This window comes from Papaver somniferum, chromosome 5 (genome assembly GCF_003573695.1).
Source record: "Papaver somniferum cultivar HN1 chromosome 5, ASM357369v1, whole genome shotgun sequence".
Taxonomy (NCBI): domain Eukaryota; kingdom Viridiplantae; phylum Streptophyta; class Magnoliopsida; order Ranunculales; family Papaveraceae; genus Papaver; species Papaver somniferum.
In genome coordinates this window covers 157,521,112-157,538,126 of record NC_039362.1, presented here as the reverse complement: position 1 = coordinate 157,538,126, position 17,015 = coordinate 157,521,112, and the positions used below count along the sequence as shown (strand labels likewise).

At 36.2% G+C, this 17,015-nt stretch overlaps 1 protein-coding gene across 1 annotated transcript; it reads left to right on the top strand.

Annotated features, from left to right (window-relative positions):
- Window positions 1-3,682: 3,682 nt before the first annotated feature.
- LOC113283345 lies at window positions 3,683-14,637 on the top strand. Its single transcript, XM_026532571.1, has 14 exons — window positions 3,683-4,205; window positions 4,301-4,918; window positions 5,130-6,332; window positions 6,489-6,816; window positions 6,908-7,163; window positions 7,271-7,487; window positions 7,607-7,959; window positions 8,106-8,636; window positions 8,767-9,976; window positions 10,142-10,492; window positions 10,567-10,804; window positions 11,150-13,710; window positions 13,830-13,987; window positions 14,260-14,637. Exons 1-14 carry the CDS (start codon window positions 4,119-4,121, stop codon window positions 14,504-14,506), a joined length of 8,358 nt encoding a protein of 2,785 aa, XP_026388356.1. The 5' UTR covers window positions 3,683-4,118; the 3' UTR covers window positions 14,507-14,637.
- Window positions 14,638-17,015: the final 2,378 nt, after the last annotated feature.

Below are 17,015 nucleotides of genomic sequence, written 5' to 3'. Positions count from 1 at the left end.
GTCAAATTAGTTTAAAAAGTAGGATTTGAACCGGTAAGACTGTTGGTGTGCAAAACTAGGAGAGAAAGAGTCTTTAATCTTCCCATATCTTGAGAGAATGGACCACTGAGAGAAAAAGACTTAACCTTCCTATATCTTGAGGGATTGGACCACAAAGTTGATCTCCCTCCATATATAGTTGGCCAAGATTGCTCAGATTGCTGACAAAAGAAAGAAGTAACTGGTGAAAACATTCATATTCAAACTCAATACATAAATAGACCTTAGCCTTCATATATCCGGAGGAATTTATCCTAAGATGTATTTTCACACACAAGATTTCAGTAGATAAGAGTTATACTCAATCGTGTTGTTTGTTTTCTACCAAATATGGATTTTATCCGCAATTCTTAAATGTCCTTATATCAGAAGAGAATGACCTTAGCATAAACAAGAATTATATACAGTGAAACACATATAAAAGTTATGAAATTGTCTTTCTTCAAGATAAGATCCTTAGGTCTTTGGAAGACAACCTTAACAAGATACATATGAGTGTAGGGATTGCATTTTTGTGTTGAAGATGCTTCCAATTCATAGTAATCAATCAAGTTGGGTTGCTTAGGATGTTAGCAATGAATTTATTGCAACCTAAGTTAATTCTCAGATGCTAAATTAAAATTGTGTTCTAAGATACAAAAATTTGTTTCTTTCGAAAGAACTTATTTTGCAATGAAGTTCTTTCTATAGTTTGAATTTGTAGAAAAATTATTAGCTTGAGTGAATTATATGAAGAGAATTATTACCAAAGGTAATTTAAATCTACAATTGAAACTCCATTGGTTAATACGCGATTATTTATTGATCTCTCTGAAATAATATAATAGGGTATTTTGCGTTTGCTCCAATTCAGATATATCCCTAATTTGCATTCCCCACCTAAAGATTTTTAATTACCAATACCTACAATTGTTACTTTTACCACATATTACCTAGTTAGCTGACTCAGCAGTAATACCCTCCTGGCAAGGACAAACACGAGTTTGGTGACTACAAATCAGTGAAGAATGTTGCCATTGAAATAGAGTTGGATACGTTAAAATAGTAGATGAATGACGATGATTAATGAATGTTAGTTTGAGTTGATCAAGAAGGTGGGTTTGTTCTGAAGTTGAAATTGCTGGGTAAACCTCATGTATAAAAGAAATTCAAGATAAATAAGAGAGGAATACAATATCTTGCACCTAAAGTGTTTTACAAAACTCTTTAAAGATGAGCTTTTACCTTCTCTCCAAATTCAGCTGCATCACTGATCCATTCACCACCTCTTCGATCCAACATTACCACTTTCTTCCACAAACATATAATTCACATCCATCTACAAGTCCTCTAGCACCAATTTATTCACCACATGCTCTTAATTGACTCAAATATCCACAACACTACATTGATATCTATCTCCAACTCGATAATTCACACCATAACTTCATCCACGATATCCCACATATTTCAGAAAAGTTATGCGCTTTTGTTTGTCCCCATTCCTCTCTCTCTCACACACTTTTTCAGTCATAATCTATTGTTACTCATGATAATTAGTTTGAAAACTGGTTTAATTAGATAAGTCTCTGATTGGCTCGGTTTATATTTATTTGGAGATTGAGGTGGTGATAGAGATTTAACATTTATTTGTTGCAGATGATGATTATCGATCACAACAAGTTTACAGGTTTAGAAATGAAATATAGGTTCAAATGAACTCATTTGTGAAGTTATTGGTCGGTTTGAATGACCCTTCAAAATTTTGGTTTCTTTAGTGGCATATTGGGAAGTCGGAGCTTGCCAAGCAGATCATAACCCGACCTGTTAGGAGCGAAAATTTTCTGGTCCGTCACAAAGGTTACAAAGGAAATTTGACTTTGTTAGGTTTGTGAACTCACCGTATTAGGTTCACAACCTCAAATGATTAAAAGTCTCGAGAGAATTCTCTCATATGCTCGCGAACTCAAATAACATTAAAGCTCATAAGAAAATTTTCTTCTATAGCCTCGCGAACTCACCGCAATAGGTTAGCAAACTCAAATGACAAAAGTTGAAAAGGAGAGGGGGTTAGAGTATTGCTCGGTCAAACTCACAAGTTTTGGTATATCATGCTTGTTATCAAATTTAGTTGATCAAAACTATGTCTTGATTTATAGTCTACTAGTGTCTATCTCGAACTTGGAATAAAACACTGTTCTTGAGTATCAGAATTCACCAATCGACCTTGGAGATTGAAGACTGGAGAACGACGACGTTAATGGAAACTTCATCAACAAAGGTACGTGCAGACTGACTATAATACATACTCATATTATCTACCGAAACATGTCGCATGACTTTAATGTTATGATGAACATTGCAAAAAAGAATTCGAGCAATTAGGAACAGTCAAGTTACTTCTTATGTTCACAAACTGTTTTGCTAAGTTCGCGAACTTGAACTTATAAATTAAATACCCGACAAATTAAATCTCAATTAACTCGAGTACACGAACTGGTCGATTTTGAGGCATTCCTGGATATATTTCTTTCAGTAGTACACGAATTGATTTATGCAGTTCGTGAACTGGTTGATTTTTAAAGTTTCCTCGATACCTTTTTGGATTCAAGTAAAAATTAATTTTAATAAATCAAATGTATTTTTAACTCGAAAAAGATTACTAAATGTTTTCTTGGTCACCTGATATTTAGTTTTTTTTAATGATTGAGTAAATATCTTAGAAAAAATGAAGTATGCCACTCGTTAACCCAATCACCCGGAAAACTTCACACAATTTTTCAAACTTGATTCATGATTCTTTTTGATTTGTTTGAGTCAGGACTTAGTGTCTTTTTTTCTTTCTTGAAACATGAAATTTATTAAACTATTAAAGAGTAATTAGATTAGGATACGTGATATCCGAAGACTCACCAGTTACAAATATACAACAACGTGACTCAGTATGTTTTCATTATACTAGGAATATGATTTTCATTCACATATTCATAATAACCTATCAATAATTGTCCTCTCAATCTCAGCCTCAATCCTTTGACTGTTACCATTTTCCAAACTCTAGGGTCAGAGACACATGAAAAAATTAGTGTGCAACTCAGTTCAGCTAACTCCAAATCCAGTTTTAATCATTTTAACGTAATTCTAGCATTTTGCTCCCTTCAAAATATGTACCCAATGATAATTTGTCTACCCATTTCTCAAAACCTAGCCCTGCCCTCGGCAAGAGGTGCATCATCGGACCCATTGATGCAAATTGGTAGTTTTTTTATTTAAGCTATGACTTGGTAAAATAATGTAATCTTTTATTTTATGGTTGAGCCACAACATTTTATTTTATTTTTGCTCGTAAAATTCTAGGTTTGAGCCACAGCAAGCTCCACATTTGCATCTCCCGAAATTGTGGCGGCAAATAAACCTATGAACCAAAAACAGTTCATAGTGGTCGGCCTTCAATATTCTCCAATACCCCCCACGTTACCACGACTCCATTGGGAGTTTCCGCTTTTGATTTAATATAAACAAACATACTGTAAAATTTCAACTTTTCATCTTCAGTCAATGATTTTGGAAATGTAAGAAAACATCCTCTAGACCTGGTTTTTCAAATTCTCCATTAATACCCTCTGGTAATCCGCATTCCATTCGGCGTTGTATGAGTTTCCTTCAATATTCTAATGAATTTACTATTAGTAATATTTAACTTTTGTTGTCAGTAGCTTTACTTTTTCCATATCCATAAGCAAAAACAAAAACTTTTTACCTTTTCATCCATATCCCAAACCAAAATCTCTTACTCTTTTTTTCTTTTTACTGATCATATCATGTAAGCTTTTCCTTCCTTCGGTATTAAGTCTTCCCCCCTCCTTCTCTAGTCTCCATGATCAAAACCCTTCTTTTTGTTCCCCTATTGCAGATGAAGTTTGAATCGTACCAAAAAAAAGTTAAATCGTACATTTGCATCTATCAGATTAAAGTTAAAGATTAAAGGGTAACTGGGGTGGTCCTCTTTTTAACCCCTTTGGTGTGGAGAGATAAAAAGTTTGATTTTTTTTTTTTCTTAAGAAGGGGAAACTGAATAGCTGATCATCATCATTCTGGAAATGGCTTCTTGTGTAAATGGTTTAACTAAGACGGTGTTTTCATGGAGTGTTCAAGACATATTTAATGAAGAGCTTTACAAACATCAGGTTTCCCTCTTTCTCCATCTATCTACTTGAATTATTATTATTATTTTGTTTTTTTTGAAGTCTTAACTTTTGTTTTGATTGTTATTCATTTGCAGGTGGAAAAGATTCCTGAGTGCTTTGAATCGAAGAAAGAGTATCTGAGCTCTTTTACTCTTCCTTTGATAGAAGAAACTCGTGCGGAATTATGTTCAACAATGGAGGGTATCACTTTCGCACCATGGGCTGAGGTGATCTTAGTAGAGAAAGCTAAGCCGGTTGGGTCTTCATTACAAAAACTTACTGTAGATTTTTGGAGAAATAGAGAAAATGAGAGAAAAAAAGAACGTTATTGTCCCAAACCAGGTGACCTGTTTGTTTTATCTAATGTAGTTCCTGAGCTTGCATCTGATTTAAATCGTATTGGAGTCACATGGTCTTTTGCTATGGTTACTAATGTTGATGAGGGTACTAAAAAATACGGGAAGAATGAATCTAAAGAAGACGAGGATGAATCTGAAAAAGGGGTGGAGAATGAGTTCATTCCTGATGACTGGCCTAGTACAAGTTTTAAGGTTCAACCTTCAAAAGCAATTGGGATTGATCATGAGGGCATGCATAATTCACTTTTTGCAGTATTTCTTACCAACATGACAACCAACACCAGGATATGGAATGCATTGGGCATGTCTGGAAACATGAGTATCATCAACCAAATTCTGTGTACCAATTCAGTGGTAAGAAATTCTATTCAAGCTTTTTATAGTGTTTTGCTTTACTTGGGAATAATTTGAGGTAAATTTATGAACATGTAAGAGGCTCACTCATTGCCATTGTTTACCTCAAGCCTCTATTATGTTTGTTTTTCTTTCTTAGGATAAGTAAATCTGAGGAATTAGATTCACTCTAAAACATTTGATGTATTTTGTTTTTGTCACTGTAATGCAGGTTGAGGAATTCTGCGATGTCTGCTCCACACAAGTTGATAGCAATTGGACTAATGATGTAGTTGCACAATTATCATCAACCCTTAATGAGTCCCAAACATCAGCAGTAGTGACTTCCATATCTGCAGCTCAGTGTCATCATAAGTCATCGGTTAAGCTTGTTTGGGGTCCCCCAGGGACTGGGAAAACTAAGACCGTTAGTATATTGCTAAGCATTCTCTTAAAAAGAAACCATAGAACAGTTTTATGCGCTCCAACAAATGTCGCAGTTAAAGAAGTTGCCTTGCGCGTCTTTAAGCTTGTTAAAGAGGCTTATGAGAAGGACTTGGGAGAGGATGATCAGTTATCTTCCTTCGGAGATATACTATTATTTGGAAATAAGGAAAGATTGGGAGTACGTGATGATCTTGAGGAGATTTGGTTAGATTATCGAGTTGATAGGCTTGTAGAGTTTTTTGGTCCGATTGGTTGGAAGCTTACCTTCAGATCAATGATTGACATTCTTACGAATTGTGGTTCACAGTATCAAGTATTTTTGGAGAATGAAAAAACCAAAAAGGGTGAAGGTGAAGAGGGGAATGAAACACCCATTTCCTTTCTTGAGTATACTAGAAACCGATACAAAGCTGTAGGCTTACCCCTGAAAACCTACATGAATACTTTATACACCCATTTCCCAAAAAGTCTAATTTCTCAGCATATTGTCAAGGTGAATTCCCTTCTTGATTCGCTCGAATCTTTTGAAAGATTGCTGTTACATGATGATGTAACGGACAAAGAACTAGAAGAGATATTCGAGGAGGGAGAATTAGTTTGTACTGATGTACATGTGAATGAACCGTGTCATAGTGCTACCACAGCAACTCTATCCAGGATGAGAAGTGAGTGTCTTGAGCATCTGAGCACCCTTCATGATTCTCTAGATCTTGACGCATGCCTTTCAAAGTTTCAGTACAGGAGTTTGGAGTCATTGAAATGGGATGTACGGGAGTTCTGTTTCCAGAATGCTTCCCTCTTTTTTTGCACAGCTTCTAGCTCATATAATCTGTTTAAGTTGGAGATTGATCCACTGAACTTATTAGTTATTGACGAAGCTGCTCAGTTAAAAGAGTGTGAGTCACTAATACCCTTACAGCTTCAAGGTATAAGACATGCTATTTTGATCGGGGATGAGTGTCAGTTACCAGCGATGGTCAATAGCAAGGTAATTATACTGCAGCTACTAGGTCTTAGATCATGTTAAGCATAAATTGTTAATGCTTGTCTGTTAAATCACTTCTAGCTTTGCTTAAGCATTTCATTTTAATTATAATGGTATATTCACTTTTGGGATTTTTAATTTGTTTTTCTTTTTGTTAAGGTCTCTGATGAAGCTGGGTTTGGCAGAAGTCTGTTCGAGAGGTTGAGTTCATTGGGACACTCAAAGAACCTGCTTAATATGCAATACCGGATGCATCCCCAAATAAGCTTGTTCCCGAATGCAAACTTTTATCAACATCAGATTTCTGATGCACCAAATGTTTTATGTAAAAGTTACGAAAGACGGTTCCTTCCTGGAGCTATGTTTGGGCCATACTCTTTCATAAGTATTTCTGACGGAAGAGAGGAGGTAGATGACATCGTTCATAGTAGAAGAAATATTGTGGAAGTTGCAGTTGTGATGAAAATAGTGCGCATGCTTCATAAAGGTGTGACTAGTATACATCACAGCAAAATTTATTCTTAATTATTACTGCTTTGTTGTAAAACTTTTTCCAGTTATTAATGTTTTAATTACAGCATGGCAGGACTCAAAACAAAATCTAAGCATTGGTATAATATCCCCATACATTGCTCAAGTTGCTGCAATACAGGAAAAGGTTGGAAAGAAGTATGATAAGCATGATGGATTTTCTTTGAGAGTGAAGACCGTGGATGGTTTCCAAGGTGGTGAAGAAGATATCATCATAATATCTACAGTCAGATCGAATAAAGGTGGATCAATTGGGTTTCTTTCTAATTTTCAGCGAACCAATGTTGCTTTAACAAGGGCGAGGTATGACCGATGCTAGAATGTCTTTGTTATATGTCAAAGAATATCATTTAATCTGCTTACTTCAAATGTAACTTCTTTTGGTTAATCGCTTCGCATTGGACTTCCAGGCACTGCTTGTGGATTTTAGGTGACGAACGAACTTTATTGAATAGTGAAACTTGCTGGTCCGCTTTAGTTAATGATTCAAAAGTTCGGCGTTGTTTCTTTCGTGCTTGTGAAGATAAGGAGATTGCTAAAGCCATATTAGAGGCGAAGAATGAGCTGTCCCAATTAGATGATTTACTTAGTGGAGATAGTTTACTTTTCAAAAGTGCTAGATGGAAGGTAAATAATGTAGTAGTGCTAGTAATGAACTTCTGTGAAGTGCTAAATGTAACTTTCTTTCTTCTTCACCATAGTTGGATTTATTTAAGCCCTGTCCTTTGTTGCCTTTATACTTGCAGGTTCTATTTAGCGATAACTTCAAGAAGTCATTTGGGAACATCAAATCATCACAAACACAAAAGTTAGTTATCAATTTATTGCTTAAGCTTTCCAATGGTTGGCGCCCAAGGAAGCTTAAGTCAGACACTTATTGTGGAAGTCCATTGCAGCTTCTGAAACAATATAAGGTCGGGGGGTTGTATATTTTATCCAGTGTTGATATCGCGAAAGATTCAAGCTACACGCAGGTTCTAAAGATATGGGATATTTTACCTCTTGAGGAGATTCCTAAACTAGTTAACCGTCTGGATAATATCTTTTCATTGTACACTGATGACTACCTCAGCCGGTGTAAGCTGAAGCACATAGAGGGGTATGAATGCCACTCATTGTCTCCAACTGTGTAAAAACAGTTTCTTATGCCAATCTATTATTATTGTCTTTTCTTCCTATAATATACTTATGTTCACAATTCCTTGAGACATACTGTAGCAATACTTTTTGGTTTTCTTCTTCTAGAGATTTGGAGGTCCCAATGATATGGAAGGCAAGTGATGAGATAGTTCAGTTCAAGAAAAACGCCGAGTCAGCTACAGGTTCAGCCACCGGGATAACAGATGGAAGAAGTTATGTTGAGAACTCGAAAGTGAGAGACAGCTTGTTATTAATGAAATTTTACTCTTTGTCATCTGGTGTGGTGAATCATTTACTCTCTGGAAATGATGGTGGAGAACTTGAGCTTCCTTTCGAAGTAACAGACCAAGAATTGGAGATTATACGTTTCCCTAGAAGTACATTTATTCTTGGACGGTCGGGTACTGGTAAAACAACTGTTCTAACAATGAAATTGTTTCAAAAGGAGCAGCAACACCATCTAGCTTCAACTGGATTCTCTGAGGTTAAGGGTGATGTTTCTATGCATACTGCCAGCAAAATTGTTAAAAGAGGAAATATCGACGAGAATAAAGGAACTTTCTTACGCCAGATATTCGTAACTGTCAGTCCTAAACTATGCTCAGCTGTAAAGAACCAAATATCTAACTTGAAAAGGTGATTCTTCATCATTCACTTAAAGTTTTCGGTATTTGTTATGAATATTCATGTAGCAATGAGAGTCACAACATGAGAGGTACACTTGGTTTTTGTTCACAAATTAATTTTCTTTTCTTGTGTTTTGCAGTTTTATATGTGCTGGAACTTCTTCCCCTGTGCATAGTTTAATAGATATGCATGATACGAATGATGCTGTTGAATTCAGGGATATTCCTGATTGTTTTGCTGACATTCTACCTGAAAAGTATCCCCTGGTCATAACATTTCAGAAATTCTTAATGATGCTTGATGGAAGTATGGACAATTCTTATTTTGATAGATTCACTGCAGGTGAATCTTCAAGTGGTATTACTGTAAAATCTAGTCCATTTGCGTTGCATGCACTCATAAGATCAAAGGAGGTTAATTTTGATCGTTTCAACTCATTTTACTGGCCTCATTTCAATTCTGCGATGACCAAGAAGCTCGATTCTTCTACGGTTTTTACTGAGATCATCTCACACATAAAGGGTGGGTTGATTGGTGGTAAGGTACCTGATGGAAAACTTAGCAAGGAAGATTACAAGTCACTATCTCTTGGTCGGGTTTCAATCCTGAGCATGGAAACAAGAGAGATGATTTATGATATCTTTATTGATTATGAAAAGAAGAAGGTGCTAAATGGTGAGTTTGATTTGTCTGATCTCGTCATTGATCTTCATTCTCGGTTGAAAAGTGGGAACTATAGGGGTGATGATATGGACTTTGTGTATATTGATGAGGTTCAGGATTTGACTATGAGACAAATTGGACTTTTCAAGTACATTTGCAGAAACTTTGTGGAGGGATTTGTTTTTTCTGGTGACACTGCACAGACTATTGCCAGGGGGATCGACTTCAGATTTCAAGATATCAGATCTTTGTTCTTCAATGAGTTTCTTCATGATTCACATAGTAATGGCAAAGGAAATGTAAAAGACAAGGATCAATCTCGTATATCAGAGATATTCCAACTGAACCAAAATTTCCGTACTCATGCAGGTGTTCTCCATTTGTCACAGAGTGTGATTGAGCTTCTTTACCATTTCTTTCCACATTCAATTGATATTTTAAGCCCCGAGACTAGCCTTATTTATGGAGAACAACCAGTTTTGCTTGAATCGGTGAAGGATGAGAATGCTATTATTACGATTTTTGGCAACAGCTGTGGTGGAAATACTGGAGAGAAAATGGTAGGATTTGGTGCAGAACAGGTTATCTTGGTGCGCGATGAATTTGCTAGGAAGGAAATTTTGGAACAGATCGGAAAGCAAGCTCTTGTGCTGACAATAGTTGAGTGCAAAGGTCTTGAATTTCAGGTGATTACCTATCAAATCACTTTTATAATAATATGATAATACGTTTAGTTTTGATTTGACCATACTTTCTTCACTATGTACACACAAAATGATATGTATTTCAGGCTAACTTATTTCTTTTTTGTTGTCATCTTTTTGTGAAATTTCCGGATGCTATCTACATAGGACGTGTTGCTGTATAACTTTTTTGGAACCTCACCTTTGAAGAATCAATGGAGAGTTGTTTACGGATACATGAAGCAACAAAACCTTTTCAGCTCTGTTGAACAGAAATTTCCAAGTTTTAGCAAGGCAAAACATAAATTACTCTGCTCAGAACTGAAGCAATTGTATGTCGCTATAACTCGAACTAGGCAAAGATTGTGGATTTGTGAGAACATAGATGAGTTCTCTAAGCCCATGTATGAGTACTGGAAGGAGCAGAATCTTGTTCAGGTTAGAGAGCTTGACGAATCACTTGCGCAGGCAATGATGGTTGCTAGTAGCAAGGAAGAGTGGCTTTCTCGTGGTATCAAGGTATGTTTGACTGAAGATTCTGCCTAACTTTTATCTTCGATTTGAATATGATAGTATCACTGAATTCTATGCAGTTATTCAATGAACGTAACTATGAGATGGCGACAATGTGTTTTGAGAGAGCTGGGGACTTAAAACGGGAGAAATGGGCGAAGGCTTCTGGCCTTAGAGCTGCTGCTGATCGTTTGCAGGGTTCTAACTTTGAACTTGCTCGTGTTGCTCTTATGGAGGCTGCTGAAATTTATGAATCAATTAGCAAAAATGAGTTAGCAGCCGAATGTTTTATCGAGTTGAAGGAGTTTAAAAGGGCTGGTATGCAATATTTGCCTTTTATTACCGTGGCATTCTTTTTTTCCAATGTATTCTTAAGTTTTTATCCATATTATTACATGCATTTCTGATATTTTTCCAGTTGAAGTGGTTTCCTTTTAATGATATATTTTCTTTTGATAAATAAAGATGATTTCTAGCTGTGGTCATTTTCCTTTCCTCAACATTTCTTCTCCAACTAGGTTCTGTTACATGGTTTGAGATTGTTGTTTATTACCACAGTTTTCATTCTAGTTTTCATCGGTTGTTATATCAATTTTTTCGTTGCAGCATCTTTTTAATTTTTGATAACTATCTTGTGTATAATGTCTTTTTTACCGTGTACAGGTGCACTGTACCGGGATAAATGTGATGAATCTTACCTTGAAGTCGCCGGTGACTGTTTTCATCAAGCTGAATGTTGGAGTACTGCAGCTGAAGTGTATTGTAAGGTCAATTGCTTAACGAAATGCTTAGTTGTGTGCACAACTGGTAATCTCTTCGACAAGGGTCTGGATTACATTAGAAACTGGAAAGAAAATGCTCAATTAGATGCTGATACTGTTAAAAGTCGAGAACTGAAAACAATGGAACAAAGTTTTCTCGAGAGATGTGCTCTTCATTATCATCAACTGAATGATACGAACAGTATGGTGAAGTTTGTTCGAGCCTTTTCTTCAATGGAGGAAAAACGGGCGTTCTTGGGATCTCGTAATTATCTTAGTGAACTTATTGTGTTAGAGGCTGAATCTGGTAATTTTACTGAGGCTGCCAGTGTCGCAAGGTTGAAAGGAGATCTTCTTCTCGAGGCTGATATGTTAGAAAAGGCTGGGACCTTTGAAGAAGCATGTGGGTTAATTCTAATGCATGTTCTTGGTTGCTCGCTTTGGTCAAATGAAAGTAAAGGTTGGCCCTTAGATAAATTTATGAACAAAGAAGAACTTTTACTCACAGCAAAATTGATTGCCAAAAACAAAGGTGATCTCTTTCACGAATTTGTCTGTGTGGAGACAAGCTTACTGTCAGACACCACCAGTAGCCTATCAGTGCTGGGAGATTGTTTAGGTGCTTCACAAAGACTCAAGAACCGCCGAGCAGAAATCATCTCTTGTTGGAAAATTCTTGATTTACATTTACAAGTTTCAGCTCAGAAATATTTTTGGAATGACGAAGTGGTATTGAATCCATCAAGGCATGCAGAAGAGTCAATTTCCCAGAACAGGGTCTCCATGGATACATTAATTCACTATTGGAATCAGTGGAAAGAGATGATTGCCGAAGTGTTGAAGTACTTCAGTTCTCTTGGAACACAGCATGAAGAAAACTATATGGAATTTGAGGCATTCTGTTTGGGTTACTTGGGTGTGCGCAAACAGGAACGCGCAAATGGTTGGTGCTATGTTTTGGTAAATGATACTGCTTATTGGACGAGAGAAATCAATGATAGATTTTTTCATAGGAATGGTAATTTGGTCTATTTGGATGTTCAACAATTCGTAAAAGCTGCTCGTTGCTATTGGGTTTCTGAAATACTTGCTGTTTGTATGAAAGTACTGGAGAAGCTTGATGCCCTCCAGGAGAATCCGTTTTCAATATTTCACCATGGGGCAACTGTTCTTCGCATTTTTGAAGTCACCAAGTGGATAATGGAATTCAAGGAATTGGACAAGAAACTTCCTAATTCACTTCAGAAGGGCTTATTGTCTTCGAAGTGGCAGTTCTCTCGGATTTTGTGTCCCATGGACTTGAAACTGATAATGATGGAAAATATGATTGCTTTGAGACAAACAGATCTCTCTAAGGATCTAATCAAAGAATTAATTGCTGAAAATCTGACGTCAAGTCCTTATTTGTCGCATGGGCAAATTGGGCGGGTGGTGATGCTGCTATTCACGTCTGGGAATCTAACAGATGAACTGTATCTACAGATATTAGATCGGTTTGATGTGAACCCAAAATGGGAAAAATGGGGAATGTTCATTCATCAGCTTAAAGAGAGCATTGATTCAGCATTTCTTCCCGTGGCGTTAGTCTGGAAGTTTCTGGATGCATTACGAGACACATATTATAATGCCAACTGGAAGAAAGAGGTTGATTATATTTCACCAACCTGCTTTGTGTATCTTCTTGAGCGCCTTGTCTTTTTGGCGAGCTCTTGCCAAGGGTCCTTTATCACAACAAAGTTTTCTCTTGTCGAATCACTTTCCATCGACAACTGGAAAAACATTTCAAAACCAGAGTACATTGTATCTTCCGAACTTCTCATTGATGTTGTAGCTGGCCTTTTAACAAGTAAAGTGGAGACTTTGGAATGGTTTGGGAGAACTGATGCTGCATCCAAGAAGGATTACCCTTTTCTGGTCTTAAGATTGGTAATATTGATCTGTCTAATTTGTATCAATGGAAACACGGGAAAGCCAATTCAATTTCTATTGGCTAGAAGAGATTTAATTTCCCAACTTCCAGCTGCATTTCAAGAGATATTTACCAGTAGGAAAGGGATGAATACTAAAATACTTGCACGCGCACTTGAAACAATTGAGAATCCCCTGGTGACAGTACGTCTTAGAAATAGTCGATCCAAGTATTCCTGGCCTGATGGTATCCTTGTGGACTTGAATATGATTCACTGTAGGGAAGATGTGTTGTTTTTATTATTCCCGAAGAATCCTGATTGTGCCCCAAAGGATGAAATAGAGGCTAACTGCTTAAGCAAGGCATGCAGTTCTTTGGCGATTGTTGGCCAAGATAGCAACGCTGAATGTACTCCGGGTTCTGAAGTCGAAATGCTCGACTTGCAAAGGAGTTATAAGAAGTTTTGGCATACATTTGATGTCTCTAAGTATCAGAAAGAAATCAATGCTTACATTGAAGAAACTAGCTCCGAGTCTGACAAACAGCAGTGGAAGGTTAGTCATGGGTGTGTTTGCACCTTTGCTTTCTTTCCTTAATCAATACTGCAAATCTTATGGGATCTATTTATATCATATTTGCTTGCAAATCTTATTTTTTCTATGTTTACTTTCAGGTGGAGTTACCTGAATGCATCCACATTCTTGAAGCTGCAATAGCAACACTGAAGCGGAAAACTCCTCGTGATGATGAAGCTCAGCGTCTCTCTAACGAAATTGAAGTCATGCTCGAGGATGTAAACAACCTGCTCCTTGCTACTCAAACGTCCCAGAGGTCAGTTTCAGACTTACATTTTATTGTTTTCCCACGATTGTTTTGAATATGATCATTTTTCTCAGACATAATGATGAAGCATTTGTTTTTGCTGTTCCAATTGCATGATAATAGGGTCTTTGTTTCGCCTACCCTCTTTACGTATTTTTCTTAACATTCAAATAATACCTAACTATAATAATGTGTATCTGTTAGTCTCGGCTCTCAATCCTAACTAGCTCAATGTCATTTTGGTATGAAAGAACTCAATCTTGTTTACACTTTTGTTTCAGGGATGAGGAAATTGGCCACACTATTTCAACGGTTACCGACTTCTTTGGTAAGATGCAGGCGTGGGAGCAGAAACTGAAACCATTCTTGGATTCGTTGTTTTTGATGCCTAATGATACAAATATTCCTGCCGAAACTGCAAAAACCAGTGTTGCATCAGAAGGGGTAAACAACAAGAAGACTAACAAGGGCAAGGGGAAAACAAAATCCAAGAGTAAGAAGAGCGGCAAAGGCAAGGGGAAGAAGTAACTTTGCTTGGTGATAATTTCCTGTTATTTAGATTAGTGGGACATAGTTCGGTGTACAGTACTTTTAATTGCAATTTCATCGATCATTTCTGAAGTGACTTTGCCCATTCGTAACAATTTTTTTTGGCTCTATTTACCCGGCACAAAATTAACATAAAAAAAATAATGATAATCAGAGCTCAAGTCCACTCCTTCACATGAAACAACATGGTAATGAAACTCGATCCATAATTACTGGATCAGATTAAATAATTATTTAAACATTTCGGATGTGTATCCAATCATCAGGAAGCATAGATTTATCGACTTCTCAAACAGTTGGGCTGCCAAAACTATAAATAAGAAGAGTCTCAGCAAACAACATACTCCATCATATTCAATACAAAGATCACATCAAACAGGTTTTTTCTCCATCATGAATTTGTTCACTATATTGGCTATGGTTTTTGCGGCCTTTTTAACTTCCAGTGATGCATGTTCATCTAATCTCCACGAACCCTGTGGGATATGGGTGCTCCGTACATGTTGTGGTGATCATATTTATTGCGACGCTGTTTGGTCGGGGACTTGTAACCATTGTAAGGGCATTTTGTAGTTTGGATCTGTAGTTTTGGACCAAATTTTGTCTCCAGGTCAGTAGTTTGTTTGCTAATGTTGTCAAGTCAAGGTCAAGCCAGGGAATGTCTTATGGATCCTGGTATTGGAAATTAATCAATTGGTTTTATGTATTTGCCGTGGATCTTTGCTTTGCTCCACTAAAAAGATCATTTGAGTTATCGTTCTAAAAATGGATGATTGATGTTCTGACACGTAACAGTTCTTCTTTTTTTAATCACATCTCAATTTGGTTTCTCTTAAATGTAGTAGTCCATGTTTTTATTTAGTATGTATCTTGTTATGGGGCATGGTTTGTTAGAGGGGCGGCAGTGTGATAATAGTGTCCCTCTAGTTGGTTAGGATGTGTCTAAATGGTTTTGTAAATTGTCTAGATTACCCTCCCTGTATTTTAACCTAAATCAAAGCTAAATTGAAAATTTGTTTTCTTTTTTCTTCTCTTCTCCTCCCATCAACCTCCATTAAAACTCAAAATTTCATCGTCTTTGATTAATCAGTGATTCGAAAATTAATCAAGTATTATGACTTATACGAGGTATGTTATGAAAAACCCAGTTAGGGTTTAGTTTATTTTTGTTCGATTTAAGTTTAATTTCTATCAGAAATTAGGGTTTTAGGTGAAAATTGAAAATCAAATTTCTGGGTTTATGTGAGTTCGGTTGATTTTAACTCTATTATAAACCGTAACTGGAGAATTTGATACTGTTACGGTTGGTAATAGTTCAATTACCAACCGTATGTTCTTATATCTGAGAATTTTCTTCAGTTACGGTTGGTATCGAGCATTTAGTTACCAACCGTAACTGGTTTTACAATTGGGTTTTCCCGAAATTTAACCAGTTATGGTTGGTAGTTCATAGTTACGAACCGTAACTATGAATTACGGTTGGTTACGAGCAAAATGCCAACCGTAATTAGCTCTGAAAATGTAAGAAATTGAATTATTTTACGTATTTGAGCAACAAAAAGCTAGTTGGGACTAATTTAGAAGTATACCTGGTCATTTTCAGGTATTGGGTTTTCGCTTTGTTGGTTAATTTCTTCAATTGATTGAGATTAACCTTCACTTTGGGTTAAAACTTCTCTACCATCTCCAATTTTTTTTTTAAAAACTCTAAAATCTGATTTTGTTTTGATTTTGAGTTAATATAAGTGAAATTAATCATTAACATTAAAACTGATTATCATCACTAAACTAGATTATCAATTATGAAGGTTAATTTGTCATTTCCAGTTTTTTTTATTAGAGACACCTTGAATGATCATGTAATGACCCTTTTTGTCCTATTAGAATGCCGCCCTTTTAATAAACCATGCCGCCCCTGTAACGGGTTACTTTTATTAATTATAACCCATATAAAACATGGTGATTTAGGTTTAGTTTGTTTTGGAAAAAACGTAAAAATTTACACAAAATTGGTTAAAAAGACCAAAACCAATAATTCCTGGGTGAGAAGGACACTTAGATTTTGATACTGTCTAAATGGACAAAAATGTAAAAATAGCCAGGATGTAAACAGTTTCATCCTGCCAATTTTCAAATACTTTTTCTTATTTTTTAATTTACACAGGATGCATCCAGTTTCATCCTCGCTATATTTTAAGTTTAAGCCAGGATGAATCTAGTTTCATCCTTGCTAAATTTTTTTTGTCCATTTCACCCATACTAATTTTTACTCGTCCATTTGAACCATTTTTAAAAATATTTGGACAAATGACCCATTTTCCGAAAAATTTAAGGTTTATAATAGGATAAGTTTTAAGAATTGTGTGAGAACAATAAGAAATAAACTCAAGTATAACTTAGTTTGGATTAAAAAAAAAGACGTTAGGATTTATAATTTGATTTTGGGGAAGAAGTAGGATTGTTAGTAAAAAAATTAAGACTTGTTTGG